General features: G+C 41.8%; 1 protein-coding gene across 1 annotated transcript in view; it reads left to right on the forward strand.

Annotated features, from left to right (window-relative positions):
- ACTR10 (actin related protein 10) overlaps positions 1 to 17,206 on the forward strand; it is a 757,243-nt gene that overhangs the window by 615,364 nt on the left and 124,673 nt on the right. The window contains exons 10-11 of the mRNA XM_044074447.1: positions 2,958 to 3,031; positions 9,514 to 9,595. Of these exons, the coding sequence (XP_043930382.1) occupies positions 2,958 to 3,031; positions 9,514 to 9,595 (156 nt within the window). The remainder of the gene's footprint in view (positions 1 to 2,957; positions 3,032 to 9,513; positions 9,596 to 17,206) is intronic.

Genomic DNA, 17,206 nt, shown 5'->3' on the forward strand with positions numbered 1-17,206 from the left:
TTTTTGGAAGTCCTCACAACATCAAATGCAGCAGCTATGTTGCCTTGATTTCCCCTGGAGGTATAGTTACCAAGGGATGCTCTAACCCACACTTGACCCCCGGGGTCATCTGTACTTTTGTACTCATAACAAACTTCCTTTAGAAAGCAATTTGGTGCAAGAAGATTTTGAGTCCCACTTTTAGCCTCATCAAATTTGGTTCCTCTTTCTTTGGCCTCATCTGAAACACCCTCTTTGGGTGCTGGAACCCTTTCCAGACCTTCTTTCTCACCTGTGCAGCAAGCCTCATCCGGACATCAAAGCCCTGAAACTAGCCACTTGGTTTCTCTAATTGCAGTGATGGCCAGAAATACTGGGCTTTCTTCCTCTTTACTCTGTTTCATCTCCACAAAAACAGCCAACAGAAAAGTCTATAGAAAGAAGTCAGTGGAAGGTATTTGCTATTTTGGTCTCATCCATCCATAGGTCTAGATACTTTTTTGGCTTATTTTCCTTCCATTTTGGATTTGTTTGGCAAGTTTGTTCCAGAAGGGTGCGAGTTTTTCTGACACTAAAGTACAGCTGGCAACCATTTCTAACTTTCATGTGGACAAAAAACAGACCCTGGTTGCTTCACTGAAATTGTCTAAAGCCTTTTTCTGTGGGACATTTCTTCTTAGACTACTATTTACCTGGTCCCTCTTTTAAACATTACTTTGTTGCTCCAGGCCTTGACTAGATCTACTTTTGAACGGGCAGTTTCAATGGAACTAACATTTCTGTCATGGAAGACTGTCTTCCTTGCGGCAGTTACCTCAGCTAAGAGGGTCTTGGGACTGTAAGCCTTTCGTAACACGCCCCCATATGATTTTCCACAAAGGTAGGGTTTTCCCTTCAAACCAATCCTAATTTTCTCCCAAGAGTGGCTTTGGAAGCTGGCCTGACTCAAGCTATTAACTTGCCTGTATTCTTCCCAAATTTTTCAAACAAAGGAGAAATATACATTACATCTGCTAGGTGTTCATTACCAGTTGAGATTTTAATTCCTCATAACAAAGGTTTTAGGAAAATTGGTACTCTCTTTATTTCCTTTTCTAGGGCCAAACTGATAGATGCAGTCAAATATTCAGGTGGTTGTCTGATTGTATTATTTTTGTGTACAAAGCAAAGGGACAGTCTCTACCTCACAAACCTAATGTCCACTCTTCTAGAGCAGTAGCAGCATCTGCAACCTTCTTTGCAAGAGTGCCCGTAGGTGATATTTGTGCTGCAGCTACTTGATCTACTATTCATACATTTGTTTCACAGTATAAGCTGGACCTACATTCTAAGTCCTGTGCTTCATTTGGCTTCACCTTCCTCCGGAATATCCTTTCATGAGACCTCCTTGGGGTAGGTAGGGACTCATGAGTTCAGACAGACGGAAAAAAAAACATCTGATACAAAAGTCATGTAGTTACCTTAACGCTAGAGCCATGTTGTCTTTTTTTGTCTGCCTCAACCTTTCCTCCCTCCATCCCCCTTACCAAATTCTCACATGTATGGTGCTTGATTGACCATGTTGGACCTGTCCGGAACCCTGTCTTAACTACAGTTTTTACTATGCCCTGGTCTCTTCCTCTGATCCCCCCTTTTTCCACTTCCTTTTAAAAGTAGAGATATGTCTAGAATGTAGGCAGACAAACTCAGTCTGAGGTACTGTAGGACAGAAGGGATTGTGGATAGAGGAGCCTGAGTCCCATATCCAAGAGTCTAAAAAGTTGCAGATTTGGAGCCAGTCAGATCTGCTATACCCAAGAGTTAAGATGGATGAAAGAAATCAACGTGGATCTAGCATTATGGTAGTTCTTAACCTTTGTTTCAGCTACCAGTATTCTTTGCAGTGGCAAAAACAAGGGTACAGTGGAACCTTCACACTGTTGGATATGCACCATCTAGTCTGGTTCTACTTGAGCAAGTTGCACAAGTTTAACAACATAGACCAGCTGTTCATCTTGTTTCTCTAGAGTTAAATTTTATTATCAAGATATCTCTTCATGCCAGAATGGCATCTGATTTGCTCTCTTTGGCACAGGCCTTTATTCATAGCAGATTTCAGGAAACTTGAAAAGGTCTCAGAGATGTAAGCCTTTTCATCTGAAATTGATTTCCCTTTTACCATCTTCAATGTATTTTCTGAAAAACAAATAGTGGAGCAATATTGATTTTGAGCACACTGATCTCATAATAAAGTGATTTTATTTGATATGTTAGTACAAAGCATCAATAAATATGTGCATCCATTACTTCCCTAAAGTTCAAAATGTAGATTGTAAATACATGTTTATTAGTAAGCCAAAGACAGTGGGACATGCCTGAATGTTTCCTAGGGCGTTGTATTGCTTGCATAGAATGAGCCTTAGAGAAGATGCTGAAACAGGCACTGTACAAGAAGCAGGGATGAGAAAAGGAGGAAGATTGGGATGTAACCTTTATTAGGCAATGGATTCAGGGGTCTGATATTAAAAAAACAGGCCCTGCTTCACAGAACAGTTCTTTTTATGTTGTTTTTTCTTTTTCCACATTCTTTGTGTTTTTTTATATTGACTAATAACCAAAGTAAAACAGCATCAAAAACGAAGACAGTGATTCCATGGTTGTTTCTTTTTATTGCACTAAAAATCCACAAACCGTTGAACGCTTTCGTCAAAAGACATTTGACTTCATCAGAACAATTAAACACTGAGTGCACACATTTTAAATAGTTGAAAACCCTCCCCGGTCGGGCTAAACACCCATCAATCAAATCTTAAGCTTAACTCATTAAACATTTGCCATGTTAAAATATATAATTCTTTCAGTTTAAAAACAATATAAAAATATATATGAAAGATATATGTTAAAAAACAAAAAAATATATATGTAATGTTTTATGAAACAATTTTTTCAAGATCAGAACTAGTATCTGTTTTAGTAATTCAGACTTCTCTTAATTTCAGCGTCCTGAACCACCTCCTGATGTAGACTACCCACTGGATGGAGAGAAGATTTTACAAGTGAAAGGTTCAATAAGGTAAGAAGGCTTAGGGGGGTAGTGTAACACATCCTAAAGTACTTGAAAGGGAGGTTCTGAAATGGCATCTCGTGTTAGATAATTTGTCTTAATAAGTGTATGGAAGCATATGCATTTCAAAATGATGGATCCCAGAGAATTTGTTTTGGATTAAACAGATTGCTTCCCCTTGTAATGTCAAAAATATTTAATTTTTCAGAGTTTCATATGCTTATATACTTAACCCACCTGATCAGCTATGGTATTTCCATTACATATCAATCAATCCCCTGATAAAAGAAAGGGTGTCTGACTGCAACTCAGCACCGTCTCCTCAAATCACTTGAAAGTAGGGGGGATATCCCGAGCTGATCAAAAAAAGCGGTGCTGAAAAACCCAGAGCCCTGAGGTCCACCCCACAAGATTGAGAGTCCCAGGTCAAGGAACAGCACCCTTTTCTGTTTCAGCTGTTAGGACATCACTTACTGTGGACACATCCCCAGGTTCTAGCAGGAGATTGCAGACATGTTGCCATGTACAAACCTGCCATCTAAACTTTATTCACTGGTGGTGACCCCAACTTTCAGTCACACCATGTAGCCAGTAGTAGTAGTAATAATATTTATTATATATAATTGTTAACCAATTAGGCCCACTGGATGCTCATTCCCTGTTAAGGGGCAACCTAGGAGCACTGTCTGGTAAAGTGAAGGTCATACAGTAGGTAATTGAGGGCTGAGGGAATCAAACATTGTACCACATGCACTACAGCTCATAGACCTAACCATCTTTGCCAACAGCTAGCTGATAACTCTACCATTGGTGGGGATGACTTTTACTGGTTTAGTTATTCTCAGTTATGCCTGGCTCTGACTTACAGACTTTGCCAAAGACTTCAAGGCATCATTTTTCAATGCCTCATCTGATGGCTCCAGTTGTTTTCTTAGCCAAGGCCAAGGAGAAGCTGGAAAATCTTGAGAAAGATGGAAAGACCTTAATAGCTGTTAAAATTATGTATATGACTCTTTGACGTCAAAAGAGCCTGCTTAAGCTTTGGTGCCAGTCTAGTCAGCCAACATTTGGAAAATAATATTATGAAAGAAGTGAATCTGGCCATTGAAGTTTATTTATTTTTCTCAGGTGGTATCCATTGTGAAGTCAGCAAACTCTGTGATTCTTTCTAGTGGATTGCAGCTGCAGAATCCCAGAGGATTTGCCTGACAGTCCCATCATGGAGGCAATCCAAGGTCACTTGTCCCTCCTTCTCCTTGCATGTATGGTCATTACAGAGAATGGATGCTTCAGACTATCATTTCACACAGAATTTAAGCCAAAAGAGTCTGTCAGTCTAGAAGTTTTAAAGCTGGTGTGAAAAATAGCCATCCTTGAGGTCCCAGCAGACAAGATGTGGCTCCTACTCAAAGTTAAGTGCCCAAAAAGTCTAAGGACTGCAGTCTAATCTTGAGTCTTATTGGCCTTAACTAGTTTGTATGGAAAGAGTAATTATATGTAGTCATCTGGCCTTTTATACAGATGGATTGTTCTTGCAATCTAATACACCCTTTATGCCAAAACTAGCTACATTCTTCTCTGTCTGTCAGGAGACTGAATGCATTATTTGGAAGTGCAGGATGTCTATGTTCACATAAAGATCACAGAGGAGTCCAAGAGGTTTCTTCTTTTCAGGGTAGGTAACCAGTCACCTTCAATTCAAGGCTCTTCCTTTTTTTCACCACAGCTCCCAAGGTCTTCATCAAATTTTTTGTCTGTTGTTGCACTGAGACAGAGGTTACAAGATGTAAAGGTTTTTCCTGATAATAGACGACTAGCTGCTTTTTACCCCCACCGTGGAAACACTGATGTTGGCATGGGATTCTTATTTGTAACTGTTCCGGTTCCTGTGAATTGCAGTGATCACTGTAAAGTCCCAAATGGAACTGTTGCAGACTCATATTTTGTAGGTGCCAGGTAGCTATTCTGTCTTGCAAGGTCAGTGTTCTGTTAAAATCATCCTATTCTACAAGATCATTAACTTGTTTCTTAGTTCCTGGAAGGTTTTGGTAACTTTATGCCTCAAAACATTTAACTTATTTGTAGCAACTGTCTATTTGTTTGCTCAAACCTGTTTTTTTTTCTGTTTTGTTTTTAATGAGGGTCCTGCAGTGGACTTTCACAGTTCACTGCTCTCGGTACATGGATCATATGTCAGATCGTGTCAGGATTTCAGAGATGCAAGGAATACCTGCAGTGTTGGCTCCATTCACCCAACCTTCTTCTGGGTAGTCCCTTTATATCTCATATCACCAGTGATATTTACCATGGAACCATCTCCCATGGTGTTAAGGGTCTTATTGAGGGCAGAAGCAGTCCAAGGTGTGTGGTTACCAGAAGGGGACCAGTTTTGAACATCACTTTTCTGTAATTGAGAACAGTCCAACTCATAATGCAAATCTTGCAGGACTTCTTTCTCACTTTGTGATTGCATCCACTATTAAAATATGGCTGTGATATGGTGCTTTAGCAGGCATGGTGAAACATTCCTACCACCTCCCTTTAGAGGTTGTTAGAATGGACATTGTCAGTGCAATACTTTCTGACCGCTCCCGACATTCCTTGTGAAGCCATTTTGTTGGAAGTCAGGCTCAGTCTTTGTCTGTTGGTCCTGTACGAGTGGTCCCTCTTTCCTTTGACAATGCAGACATTGTTCTACCAATGGAGGGGTGCTGCGTTGCTGTGATTTTTTTGCATCCTCAGTCAACCCCAAGAGCAGTAGCTATTTTTCTGTAATTCCCAATCCGGGGAAGAGGACCAAGGATGGTCTGCTCCAGGCTTGGCCAAGACTTTTTTTTACACTTTTCCCCAATTCCCCTTATTCCAAAGTTTATACAAAAAGCCAAGATGCAAAAGGCAAAGGTTTGGGTCCATCTGCTGTGGTCTCATTCTGGAAGTGCCTCTACATCAAAGACCCCTCAGGAACTTTCAAACTCATTTGTCTGACAAGTCCCACTCAGGCCTTCTCTCTGTTTCTCTAACCATGTGATTATTCCACTTCTGGTGATGACTGCAAACTCTGCATGCCCTTCTATGGTTATTCAAATCCTTATGTCTTCTGAGACACCCAGTAGCAAAAAGGCATGTAAGAGTAAGTGGGCTAGTTTGCATTATTGGTCACTTATCAGGGTCTGGAGATTATTTCTACCAGATTTTTGTCATATGTTTAAATTCTTCTTCCATCAGGGTTCACCTAGCATCTACTGTATTTCAGATTTTCATCCAGGATTGTCTAATTCTTCTGTAGGGTGATAAATCCATTCTCAAGGGCACCTTCTTAATACAGCATTCTTTCAAAAATATCTCTTTATGATTGGAATTCTGTACTAGAAAAACTAATCAGTTTATCACCTTTCAAGCCACTACAACAGACATGAAAGTTTCTGTCTTGGAAAGCACTCTTTTTGGTGATAGTTACCTCAGCTAGAAGGATTTCAAAATTACATTTGTTGTGTCAGTCATCCTTATCTGGCTTTTTATACAGATGGATTGTTCTTGCAATCTAATACACCCTTTATGCCAAAGCTAGCTACAGATACTAATTTAAACCAGTTTATAAGCATACCTGTAGTCTTTACTGAATAATGTATTATAGTTGATTGATTATACATTGCATAGTATGGATGTGCATGGGCTACTGAGATTTTATCTGGAAGGGACTAAGTCAGCAAGAAAAGATAATCAACTTTTTTCCTCCACTCCCATCAGTTTTGGTTTTAAAGTATCTAAGCTCACTCAGTGCATTACATTTTGCTTTTCATAGTATTAAATAATTGCTTATTTCACCCATAGCACACTCCGCTAAGGTAGTGGCTACCTCTAAGGCTTTCTTCAGAAATGCATACATAGACAGTGTGCACAGCTGTAATATGGGCTTCTGTGCATACATTTACAAGACGCTATAGGCTGATTGAAATCTCAAGGTTAAGATCTTCCTTCAGGCTGCAGTCATAAGTGGCATGCTGTTATGATATCCACCAAGATAATCATCTGGGGACTGTACTAAAGTTTGGATAATGTGGATGGGATCATGTCATATAGGAAAGTTGTGTACCTGCCATAATGATAGATCTGCACGATCCACATCCATTGCATAGATGAGATCTGGTGGGGTATCTTTTGCTGGTCATATGTATATTTTTGTATACGTGCTTCGCTTTCAAGCAGTGTACTAGAGACATGGAGAAGCAGATAGCTTGTGCTACGGATTGTGGATGAGGGTGAGGAGTTAGAGCCTAAAAAAGTTTTTCCTGACAAGCTGATTTGAGCCTGCACCATCTAGTCCTGCAATTTGTAGACTATGGACATGGATCTTGCAGATTCATCATTATGTTAAGTATATAATTTTTCACATTAATTTCTAAATTTTCTGTCTGTATGTGCTCTTGTAACTTCTGTACACACTGTTTTGCGTAAAACTACATGCTATTTTCTTTTTCCTTTTTCTGTTCATGACAGCATCTCTTGCATTATATAACCAACCTTTAGTTATGGCTGCATCAAAAATGCTTGTTCTAGCTACAAAATCAGTAAAGTCTGCAAATGTCCAAATGGAAAGCTTGATTAGAGTTATACTATTTGGTGCAGGTGACATGCTTATAGCTTAGCTGGAAATTGTGATTTGGAATTACCGTACTGAATTCAAAGTATCTAAGTTGGGTTATGAAATCGTGGCTTTCATTTTTTTTTTTTTTTTTTTTTTTTTTTTTTTTTTTTTTTTTTTAGAGATGCTGAGGTGCAAGGTAGCTTGCCATCCTTCACCCCCCAAATTTTTTGTTTTTGTTAAAAATTAACATTATGCATTGTCAGGTCCTTCCTTTATTTTATAGTTCATTGTAATTCTGTTTGTGGAATTACTTTGAATCAATTTAGTAACAGAAATGTGAATAAAATAAATTGGGAGAAAGTAATTATATAGTAGATGTTGCATGGCTGTCAGTACAAAATGACAAACAGAAAAAAAACATATCTCCCTGCCTCCATGGTATGAAGAGATGAAGTCCTGACTGTTACCCAGATGACCTGAGTTTGATTAGAAGCTCAGGCATATGGATGAGCATGGGTGGCAGCTAATAGAAGCTCTGGCACTTGGATGAGCATGGGTGGTAGCCAAGAAATGAATGGCATATATCAGCTTTCCAGCCCAAATGAGAGGGACTTTGTGTTTTGTTTGCTATCAGGTGTCTCCCACTTGAAATAAGTAGGTGCAACTTGATCACAAAATAGACTGGCCTCATTAGCTGAGTAGCAAGGAGTAGGTATGTCATTGTGCATGATGTCACACACGTACTCTGCCCAGGTTAGGTTTTCCTCTCCCTAGTCATGTCCACAAATCCCTGTTCCGGGCTGTGTAAATGGTGATCACATCCCGACTTTCTTCCCCCAAGTACGAGCACTGATCATACAAAGAAGATGTCACAAGGCATTTTTTCCCTGATGGATGGGGGCTCATGTTATGTAAAGGACATGGCAAGATTTAACTGATCTGTAGGAGGAGGAAGGTATATAGGCTCATGAAACGAAAAACATAAGCTCAGGAGTTAAGGGGTCATGGGGCAAAAAAAGAAAATATTTCAGTGGCGCAACAGTTAGTGTTGCTGCTTCACAGCTCTTGGTTCTCCATTTCATTTCTCATCTGGTGTGTCTCCTCTATAGAGTTGCACATCTTCTCTGTTTCCATGTGGGTTTTTGATGGGTGTTGGAGTTTCTTTCCTTATTCTAAAGTTGTGCCATAGGTGAATTGGCATTCTTCCAAATTTTTGTGAGAATGTGTGTGTGTCCCCTGATTGGTTGGCACAATGTTTAGAATAGGTTCATCTGCCTGGAATGTGTCAAATGTCAGGCTTGACTTCAGCACTCCCAAAGCATGAACTGGTTTAAGTGGGTAAATGGAGACTAAATGAATTTATGTAAAATACTATTGCTAGGGATATGTGGTGTGTGATAACCAGAGAGGCCTAGGGATATGTGGCGTGTGATAACCAGAGAGGCTGGAAAAAGAAACATGTTTCCACCAGTACTATAGGATAATAAGTTGAAGTGCCATAAAAAGAGGCATAGTATACAGAAACTGCAAAGATGGAGAATTGGAAGAGGTCCAACATGTGTTCCACTTAACAAAGTTCTTGACTGTGTTTGTAAAGAAAAAATAAACAATACACTCTGCCGTGTAAGATATACAAGGTTAAATATAAATTGAATGAGAAAGTATGAAAATATTAAAAAAGAAACAAAAATAAACTTTGACCATCTTTGTCACTTCATCTGACATATCCTTAAGCAAACCGTAAGATTTCTTTTAAATAATGCTAGGTAGTATCAGTGCTGTATGCACTGTTTTTTCTGTTATAGCAGGTTTTGTGTAATTTAGTTCAGCCTGGTAGTAGTCATTGACTGAAGCTTCAAAGATGTGAAAAGAGTATTACTAGTGAATTGTTCATTACTTCCAACAGAGACTCTGTGGTTGAAATGCTGTTCGAACAGGACAATGAAGAGAAATCTGTCGCTACTTTAATTTTAGACTCACTAATACAGGTATGATATTTCAAATCCATTGATAAACATGTACCAATTGCCAATAAATTTTTGATAAAAACAGTGTTAAAAATTAATATTAGCAGTTTATGTAAGTGTTCTTGCAGAGTTAATAAAATACTGTTGCTGATGAAATGAAATAAGTGTTAAATCTAACTTGCAATTGCAGTAGCTATTAAATGTTTCCCACTGTACCTGCTGTGTCTTCTATTATTTAGATAGCTTCATAGTGCCACACCATAGCTTAATCCTGCTAGCTAATGCAAGGATCCTGCAATTGATGGAGAAGTCATGTAACTATGCATACATCTGATGCCATTACAACTTACTGGCTATGTTGCTGTACCATGTAGACCATTAGTTTACTGTGTAATATCCACAACTTTTTAAAACTACCTAAAATCACCATATCTTCTCCAGAAAACAACTGGCTGCCTGTAAACAACTAGCTACCTGCGTGGCTACTTGCAGCTGTTAACTCCTTTACTTTGGGTGCTTAGTATACTCAGCACTTACTTTGTGCTGTAATGTTGTATGCGCCAACAGTATTCCATTTTATCTGCTCTGAAAAAGAAATGAATGAAAAGTTACAAATAAGGAAAAAGTATGAATTAAACTGCCCTTTTGGCAGCTTGTGGGTACAATACTGGGAATAAAAGTTTGTTAGTACAGCTACTGCAGCCCAGCTGCCTACATGTTGCCATCTTTTAAAGAGCAGAAAAAAAACAGAAAAGTGCTACACACACACACACAGTGCTACACCCTGTAAGATCTTAGAAAAATGTGTACAGAAACAAATCCTACAATGTGAAGTTGTTAAATTTTGCCATTTATTCTCACTGATGGGATTGGCTCCGACACGGCCGATAGCAAAGCTCAAGGTTTGCCAGTAGCTCGAGACCAAGCCCCTTATCCCACAATGCACTGCTGGAATTATCCCAGATCTAGTTTGCCATGGCAAGAGAGATCTCGGTGATCCAGCTAGCTCGGACCATTTTAGAAAAGAATTAACAGCAAGTCTATAAAAAGTTTTCTTTTTTGTTTAAAAAATATAGTGTGTGTTAGTACTGTTATATTTACTCTATAGTTAAATACTTTGACATAGTATAAATAGTGTAAACGTTAGGGCCTTGTTGGTTTCTTTGTTGTGTGGGCCTTTAGCCCTTTTTTCAGTACTATTAATCCTTATAATAGTCGGGCTTTTTCTGTGGGCCTCTTAGCCCTATATTTGTATCTGTATTTGTGTATGTATTTATTTATATAAAATACTGTTATAGATAGTGCCTGGATTGGGCTTGTTTGTGGATCTAATTTACTGTTTTTTCTTTAAAATATGTCGGATGATAAGGAGAAATCCCATCCCAAATCGGGATTCAAAAAATGCCCAGATTGTGGGCAGAAAATGTCCGTCACTGACAAACACATTCAATGTGTCTACTGTCTGGGGGCTAAACACCTCCAAGACACCTGCAGCATTTGTCACTCCTTTTCTTCAAGAATCGTCTTGGAGAGAAGGAGGAAACTTATAGACAGGGGATTGCTACAGCAATCTTTTTCGGAAGTTTTGAGTAGCCATGCGGGTACTAGTACATCCTCCAAATCTTCAAAATCCAAGTCTTCAGATAAGGTCTCAAAAAAGGCTAAGATTTCAGAAGTAGGGTCATCGGTTCCACAGTCATCGGAACCGAGTGTACCTTTGATTCGGAGCTAGCTCTCAGTATTGGAGCCAGTCTCCGAAGTTCCTTCTTCACCTCTGCTCCAGTCAGCACCTTTGGTGCATTCAGCTAAGTCTTCAGTCAGCCGTTCAGATTTGGACATGGATCGGCTAGTGCAGAAGCTTTTACAGGCACCAGGACTTGCCAAATTGTTGTCGGCTCCGACCAGCTCATTGGTACCGAAGACCATGGAACCGGATTTGTCTACTCTTCCTCCAAGCCATACTGGACTCTCGGAGCCAAAGGAAATTGAACCGATGGTGGTCGAACCCTTGGAGCCGATACCCACACTGGTGTTATCGGCTCCATCTACTCGGATGTCCTCTGTGCCGACCGAGGACTCTAGGAGCCGACGCTCTCCCGTTGGGTCCGGGGAGGATAGTTGAACCGATTTGTCGGTGCCGACTCTTCCTCTCGGGGCTTCGGCTCAGATGAGCTCGGCTCCTACCTCGGGCTCGGAGCACAGGGTTTCAGTGTGGGAGGATCAGGCAGTACTCTCGGGTCTGTCCACTCCTTCTCGTCGGAGCCATGGTGCCTTCAATACTATGAGGAGAGTTCTGTCTCCAAGGACAACGTCAGCATCGGTTCAGCTTTCCCTCTCCCCTCAAGCTCCTGTGTCTGTTTCTTCATCTACCGGTCCCTCTAAGCGTAGAGACCCCGAGCCTCAAGTACCCCCACAGGGCGTCCCCTACTCTTCTGAGACCTCCCCAGATCCCCCCACTGAGGAGGTGCCCAGGAAGAGATTGCGCAAGAGGAGGCACTTAGACTCCCCACAGGAGTCCTTGACATCTGACACGGACTTAGATGAGTCAGAAGGGTCCCCTTGATCCCCCTCTGAGGATATCTCCTTTGCAGAGATACTAGAGATCCTTAGTCAGAGGGGCGATTGGCAGTCCAAGACCCCTACTGAGGATGAGTCCATGCTCTTGAAGGCTTTTGGGTCTCAACCTTCCACTTCTTGGGTGTCTCCGCCTTATGACGAGCTCATGGAACTGATTTTTCGTAAGGCGTGGGAGTCATGGAACCTGTTCCTCATAAACCCAATAAAATTGTCTGCCCCAGTGGACAAGCCATTTTTGACAAAGGGAGTGCCTGTTGATGCCATGGTGGTAGCTGCAGCCACCAAAAAGGAGGTATCTGAGACATTCACCTCTATCCATCCTCCTAACAGAGATTCTAGGGTCATGGATAGATATGGGAAGCGCATGTTTAGTTCAGCGACTTTCTCTCTGCGATCCTTGAACTACTTAACCCACTTTACGAGACTGCAGAGGGATCTCCTGAAAGAGCTAGGAGATACTCTCCAGGATACGGTAGCTGCAGGGGTGGCCGACAAAGTCAACGCCCAGCTCGCTACCCTAAACTCAGTGGTAAACTCGTCCATGCGTCTCATATCCTATGCAGCTGATGGTTCGAGTAGAGCCGCTAGTTTGGGCATTGCTCTTCGAAGACAAGCCTGGATGCGTCTCTGTTTCTTTGCGGAACCCTTTAAGTCTTCCTTTATTAATACACTATTCGATGGCTCATCACTGTTTGGGCCCAAAGTAAAGGAAACTTTAGCCAGGTTTGAGCAGGAAGGCAAGACCTTATCTGCCGTTGGAGTCCGTTTTTTGACCCCTACTCGGCCCTACCCCAAGGGCCCTAGGGGAGGGAAAATGTGGTTCCAAAAAGCACAGGCAGCCTTTCAGGACATGTGGAGAAACCCCCTCTAGAGGCAGAGGAGGGGGTTGTAATGGAAGACGCCACCCCTGCGGCAGAGGGGGTCCACAGCAACAGGATGACAGGGTTCAGTTCTCCGTTCAGCCCTATCAGTGCCCCTGAAAAAGGGCCCAACTGTTCGGCTCTGGAGGCAGTTGGGGGTCATTTGTCTTTGTACCCAGAAGCCTGGCTAAACATAACATCAGATACTTGGGTACAAAGCATCATTTCCAGAGGATATTTCATTCCATTCTCTTCCCCTCCCTTTCCCGTAAAGAGAATCCCAGATGTTCCACCCAATCTCAGGGAACAAGCAATCGTAGAGGTCTACAGATTGCCAGAAAAAAGTGTCATCCAACCAGTCCCAGCAGACCACGTTGGATTCGGAACTTACCCAAGATTCTTTTTGGTACCAAAGAAAACAGGGGACTGGAGACCTATCTTGAACCTCAGCAGACTCAACCAGTTCATAAAGAAAGAGAAGTTCCGAATGGTCACGCTTCAGTCCATTCTTCCCTTCTTAGGGAAAGGCGATTGGATGTGCTCCATAGATCTCAAGGAAGCGTACTATCACATAAAGATGAACAGACACTCCAGAGATCATCTGTGCTTCTGTCTGGGAGCCAATCATTACCAGTTTCGAGCCCTGCCCTTTGGTCTCACTACAGCCCCCAGTGTGTCCACCAAATGCATGGCAGTGGTCACGGCTCATCTGAGATGTCTAGGATTCCAGGTGTTTCCATACCTAGACGATTGGCACCTAACCGCTGCCACCAGGCATCAATTGACTCAGGCAACACAATACACTCTGACACTCTGCCATCAATTGGGCATTACAGTCAACTTCGAAAAGTCTGCCTTATCGCCATCGCAGCATACCATTTTTATAGGAGCAAAATTAGATACCTCAACTACCACTCTACGTCTCCCTGTCGAAAGAGTCTCTCTTCTCTGCCAAAACATCAGCTTACTGGTATCAAAGAACAAAGCTACAGCAGCAGAGGTATTAAAAGTACTAGGTCTGATGGCGGCAGCAATCCTGGCTATACCACTCGCAAGGATGCATATGCAAATTCTTCAATGGCTCCTCTTCGCTCAGTGGTCTTACCAGAAACTACCAATGCACCACATGATTCTCATCATGGATTCTTGCAGGAGTGATCTTCAGTGGTGGTTGACGTCTCTTCATGTCACAATCGGAAGACCCTTTGTCCCCCCCCCCCAGTAGCCACTGTGACCACGGACGCTCCCCTGATAGGGTGGGGGGGACATTTTCGGGGAAAGACTGCCCAAGGCACATGGACAGATCAAGAATCACATCTGCACATCAACGTTCTAGAGTTGAGAGTGGTACTTCTGGCGTTGCAGTACTTTCAGGACTCTCTTCCTCTAGGAACTATTGCAATTCTGACGGACAACATGTCAGTAGTCTGGTACTTGAACAAACAAGGCGAAACCAAGTCTTTTACCCCCTTTGTCGAGAAGCCCTCAGGGTCTGGCAATGGCCTGTGTCATCTCAGTGTTTTCTATTAGCAATGCACATCCCGGGAAATCCAACGTGATAGTGGACAAGCTAAGCAGGGCAATATTGCTCCCTCACGAGTGGTCTCTCAAACAACAGGTTGCGGAGTTGATTTTCCGCAAATGGGGCCAGCCTTGCTGTGACCTTTTTTGCCAGCCACATCAATTCAAAATGCAGAAGCTACTTTGCCCTAATACCACCTCCCGGTCATCCCCCGAGAGATGCACTTCTACACGATTGGCCCCCGGGTCTCCTTTATGCATTTCCACCCTTCCCATTAATACCCAGATTTTTACAGAAAGCAAAATCGCTGGAAAGGACTGTTATAGCCCCCTACTGGCCTCGACAAATTTGGTTTCCGTTTCTCCACCATCATCTGTTGGAAGGTCCATGGATTCTGGACCCAGTTCCGGACCTTCTGACACACCCGTCAGGGGACATTCATCCTTCACTGCAGTCCCTGAAACTGACTGCTTGGCTAATCCACTTCCCCTAATTGTCAGGCTTCATTCAATTTCAGAAGATACAAGACTGATTCTCTTGTCTTCTCACAAGCCATCTACCAGGAAATTATATGGCAGTAAATGGAGAAGGTTCTCAATTTGGGCCAACATGCACAACATTGACCCTTTCTGAGCTCCGCTATCTTCCATTTTAGAATTTTTTACAAAAATTTTTAAGGAAGGAGCAGCAGCTGCTACAGTTCAAGTTCAGTTAGCTGCCATCTCAAATTTTCACCTTGGTTTTGGTGGTTCAAATGCTATGGGCCATAAATTATCTAAGACTTTTCTTAAAGGCGTTCTTCATATGAGACCTCCGATCAAAGTTCCCTATTCTCCCTGGAATTTAAACCTTATGCTGTCTCAAATTATTCTTCCTCCTTCTGAGCCAGCATCTTTTTGTGATCTCATATTTTTATCGTGGAAAACAATATTTCTTGTGGCCATTACTTCTGCCCGCAGAGTGTCAGAACTTCAAGCATTATCTATCAGACCACCTTACATGATTTTCCATGCTGATAGAGTATCTCTCAGAACAAACCCCTCATTTTTACCTAAAGTCTGTTCTGAATCAAATATCAATTGGGTCATTGAGCTGACAGTCTTTTTTTCCCAACCACTCCAGCAAATTGGAATGCATGCTGCACAAACTTAATGTTCACAGACAGCTCAGATTTTATCTTGACAGAACTAAGGATATTAGAAAATCAGATCAACTTTTTGTATCCTTCTCAGAAGCAAGAAAAGGCAAATTCAGTGGCTAAAACAACCTTATCTAAATGGTTACCCGATTGCATATCCTTTGTTTATGAAAATGCGAGCATGCCATTAACACACAAACCTAAGGTTCATTCTACTAGAGCTGTCTCTACGTCTTCTGCTTTTCAAGCTAAATTGCCCCTTGACAATATTTACGCTGCAGCCACTTGGTCTAAGCCTCATACTTTTATCACGCATTACAAAGTGGAAAAGACTTTAAGGGACAGGTCTTCCTTTGGTTCTACAGTACTGAAGAACATACTCCCATGAGCCAACCAGGTTTCAGGGTGCTAGGGACGCTACCCATCAGTGAGAATAAATGGCAAAATTTAACAACTTCACATATAGAAGTTATGTACTTACCATAACATTCCATGTGAATTGTTTATCTTGCCTTTATTCTTACGTCCCTCCCTCCTTCCCCCTCCTGGCTGACGGTTGACTTAGAGGCTAGTACCATCCTGGTTATTCAGTATTTCTTCTTCCCCTTTGGGAAGTGTTCTTGGTAGAAATACATAAAAGGGTATGTATATGTGTGTGTATATATATATATATATATATATATATATGTGTGTGTGTGTATGTAAATAGTGCTACTCGCAGCAAACAAGATCTGAGGTAATTCCAGCAGTGCATTGTGGGATAAGGGGCTTGGTCTCGAGCTACTGGCAAACCTTGAGCTTTGCTATCGGCCATGTCGGAGCCGAGGATCGGCTCCGAACCCATCAGTGAGAATAAAGGCGAGATAAACAACTCACATGGAACGTTATGGTAAGTACATAACTTCTGTTTATCTTACACAAGAGAAACCTAATTACCCCCACCCAACATGGCTTCCGGCCTGGTCATAGTACCTCTACTGCCATCATTTGCTTTATAAACACCATCTCTCAAGTTAGAGACCAGAATAAACTAGCCTCCTGTCTTTTTCTTGACCTGTCAAAGGCATTTGACACCATCACCCACCCCCTCCTCTTAGTCAAACTCTTAATTAAACATATCCACCACCACAATCTCTTGGTTTTCTAGTTACTTCAGCAATCATTTCCAGTCTGTCAAATGGAGCTCAGCAACCTCCTGTGAACTCCCCATACAGATGAGAGTACCCCAAGGGTCATTTCTAGGACCACTGCTATTTAATATTTGTACTAATCAGTTATCTACTTCAACTCCATGCTCATCACTAGTGCAGTATACAGATGACTCCACTGTCATTTCCATAGCTGATATCCTTCCTGAGCTCCACACTATAACACAGGATTCCTTCTTGTCTATTAAAAACTGGCTCAACCAAAACCATCATATCTTAAATCCAAAGAAGACCAAACTCTTACTCTTTCTACCAAAAACAATGTCCCACCTGAAACCATCCTTTTCCATCACCTCCCACAATAACACACCCATCTCATTGCAAAGC

Source organism: Protopterus annectens, chromosome 6.part0 (assembly GCF_019279795.1).
Source record: "Protopterus annectens isolate FY-2018-M chromosome 6.part0, PAN1.0, whole genome shotgun sequence".
NCBI lineage: Eukaryota > Metazoa > Chordata > Ceratodontiformes > Protopteridae > Protopterus > Protopterus annectens.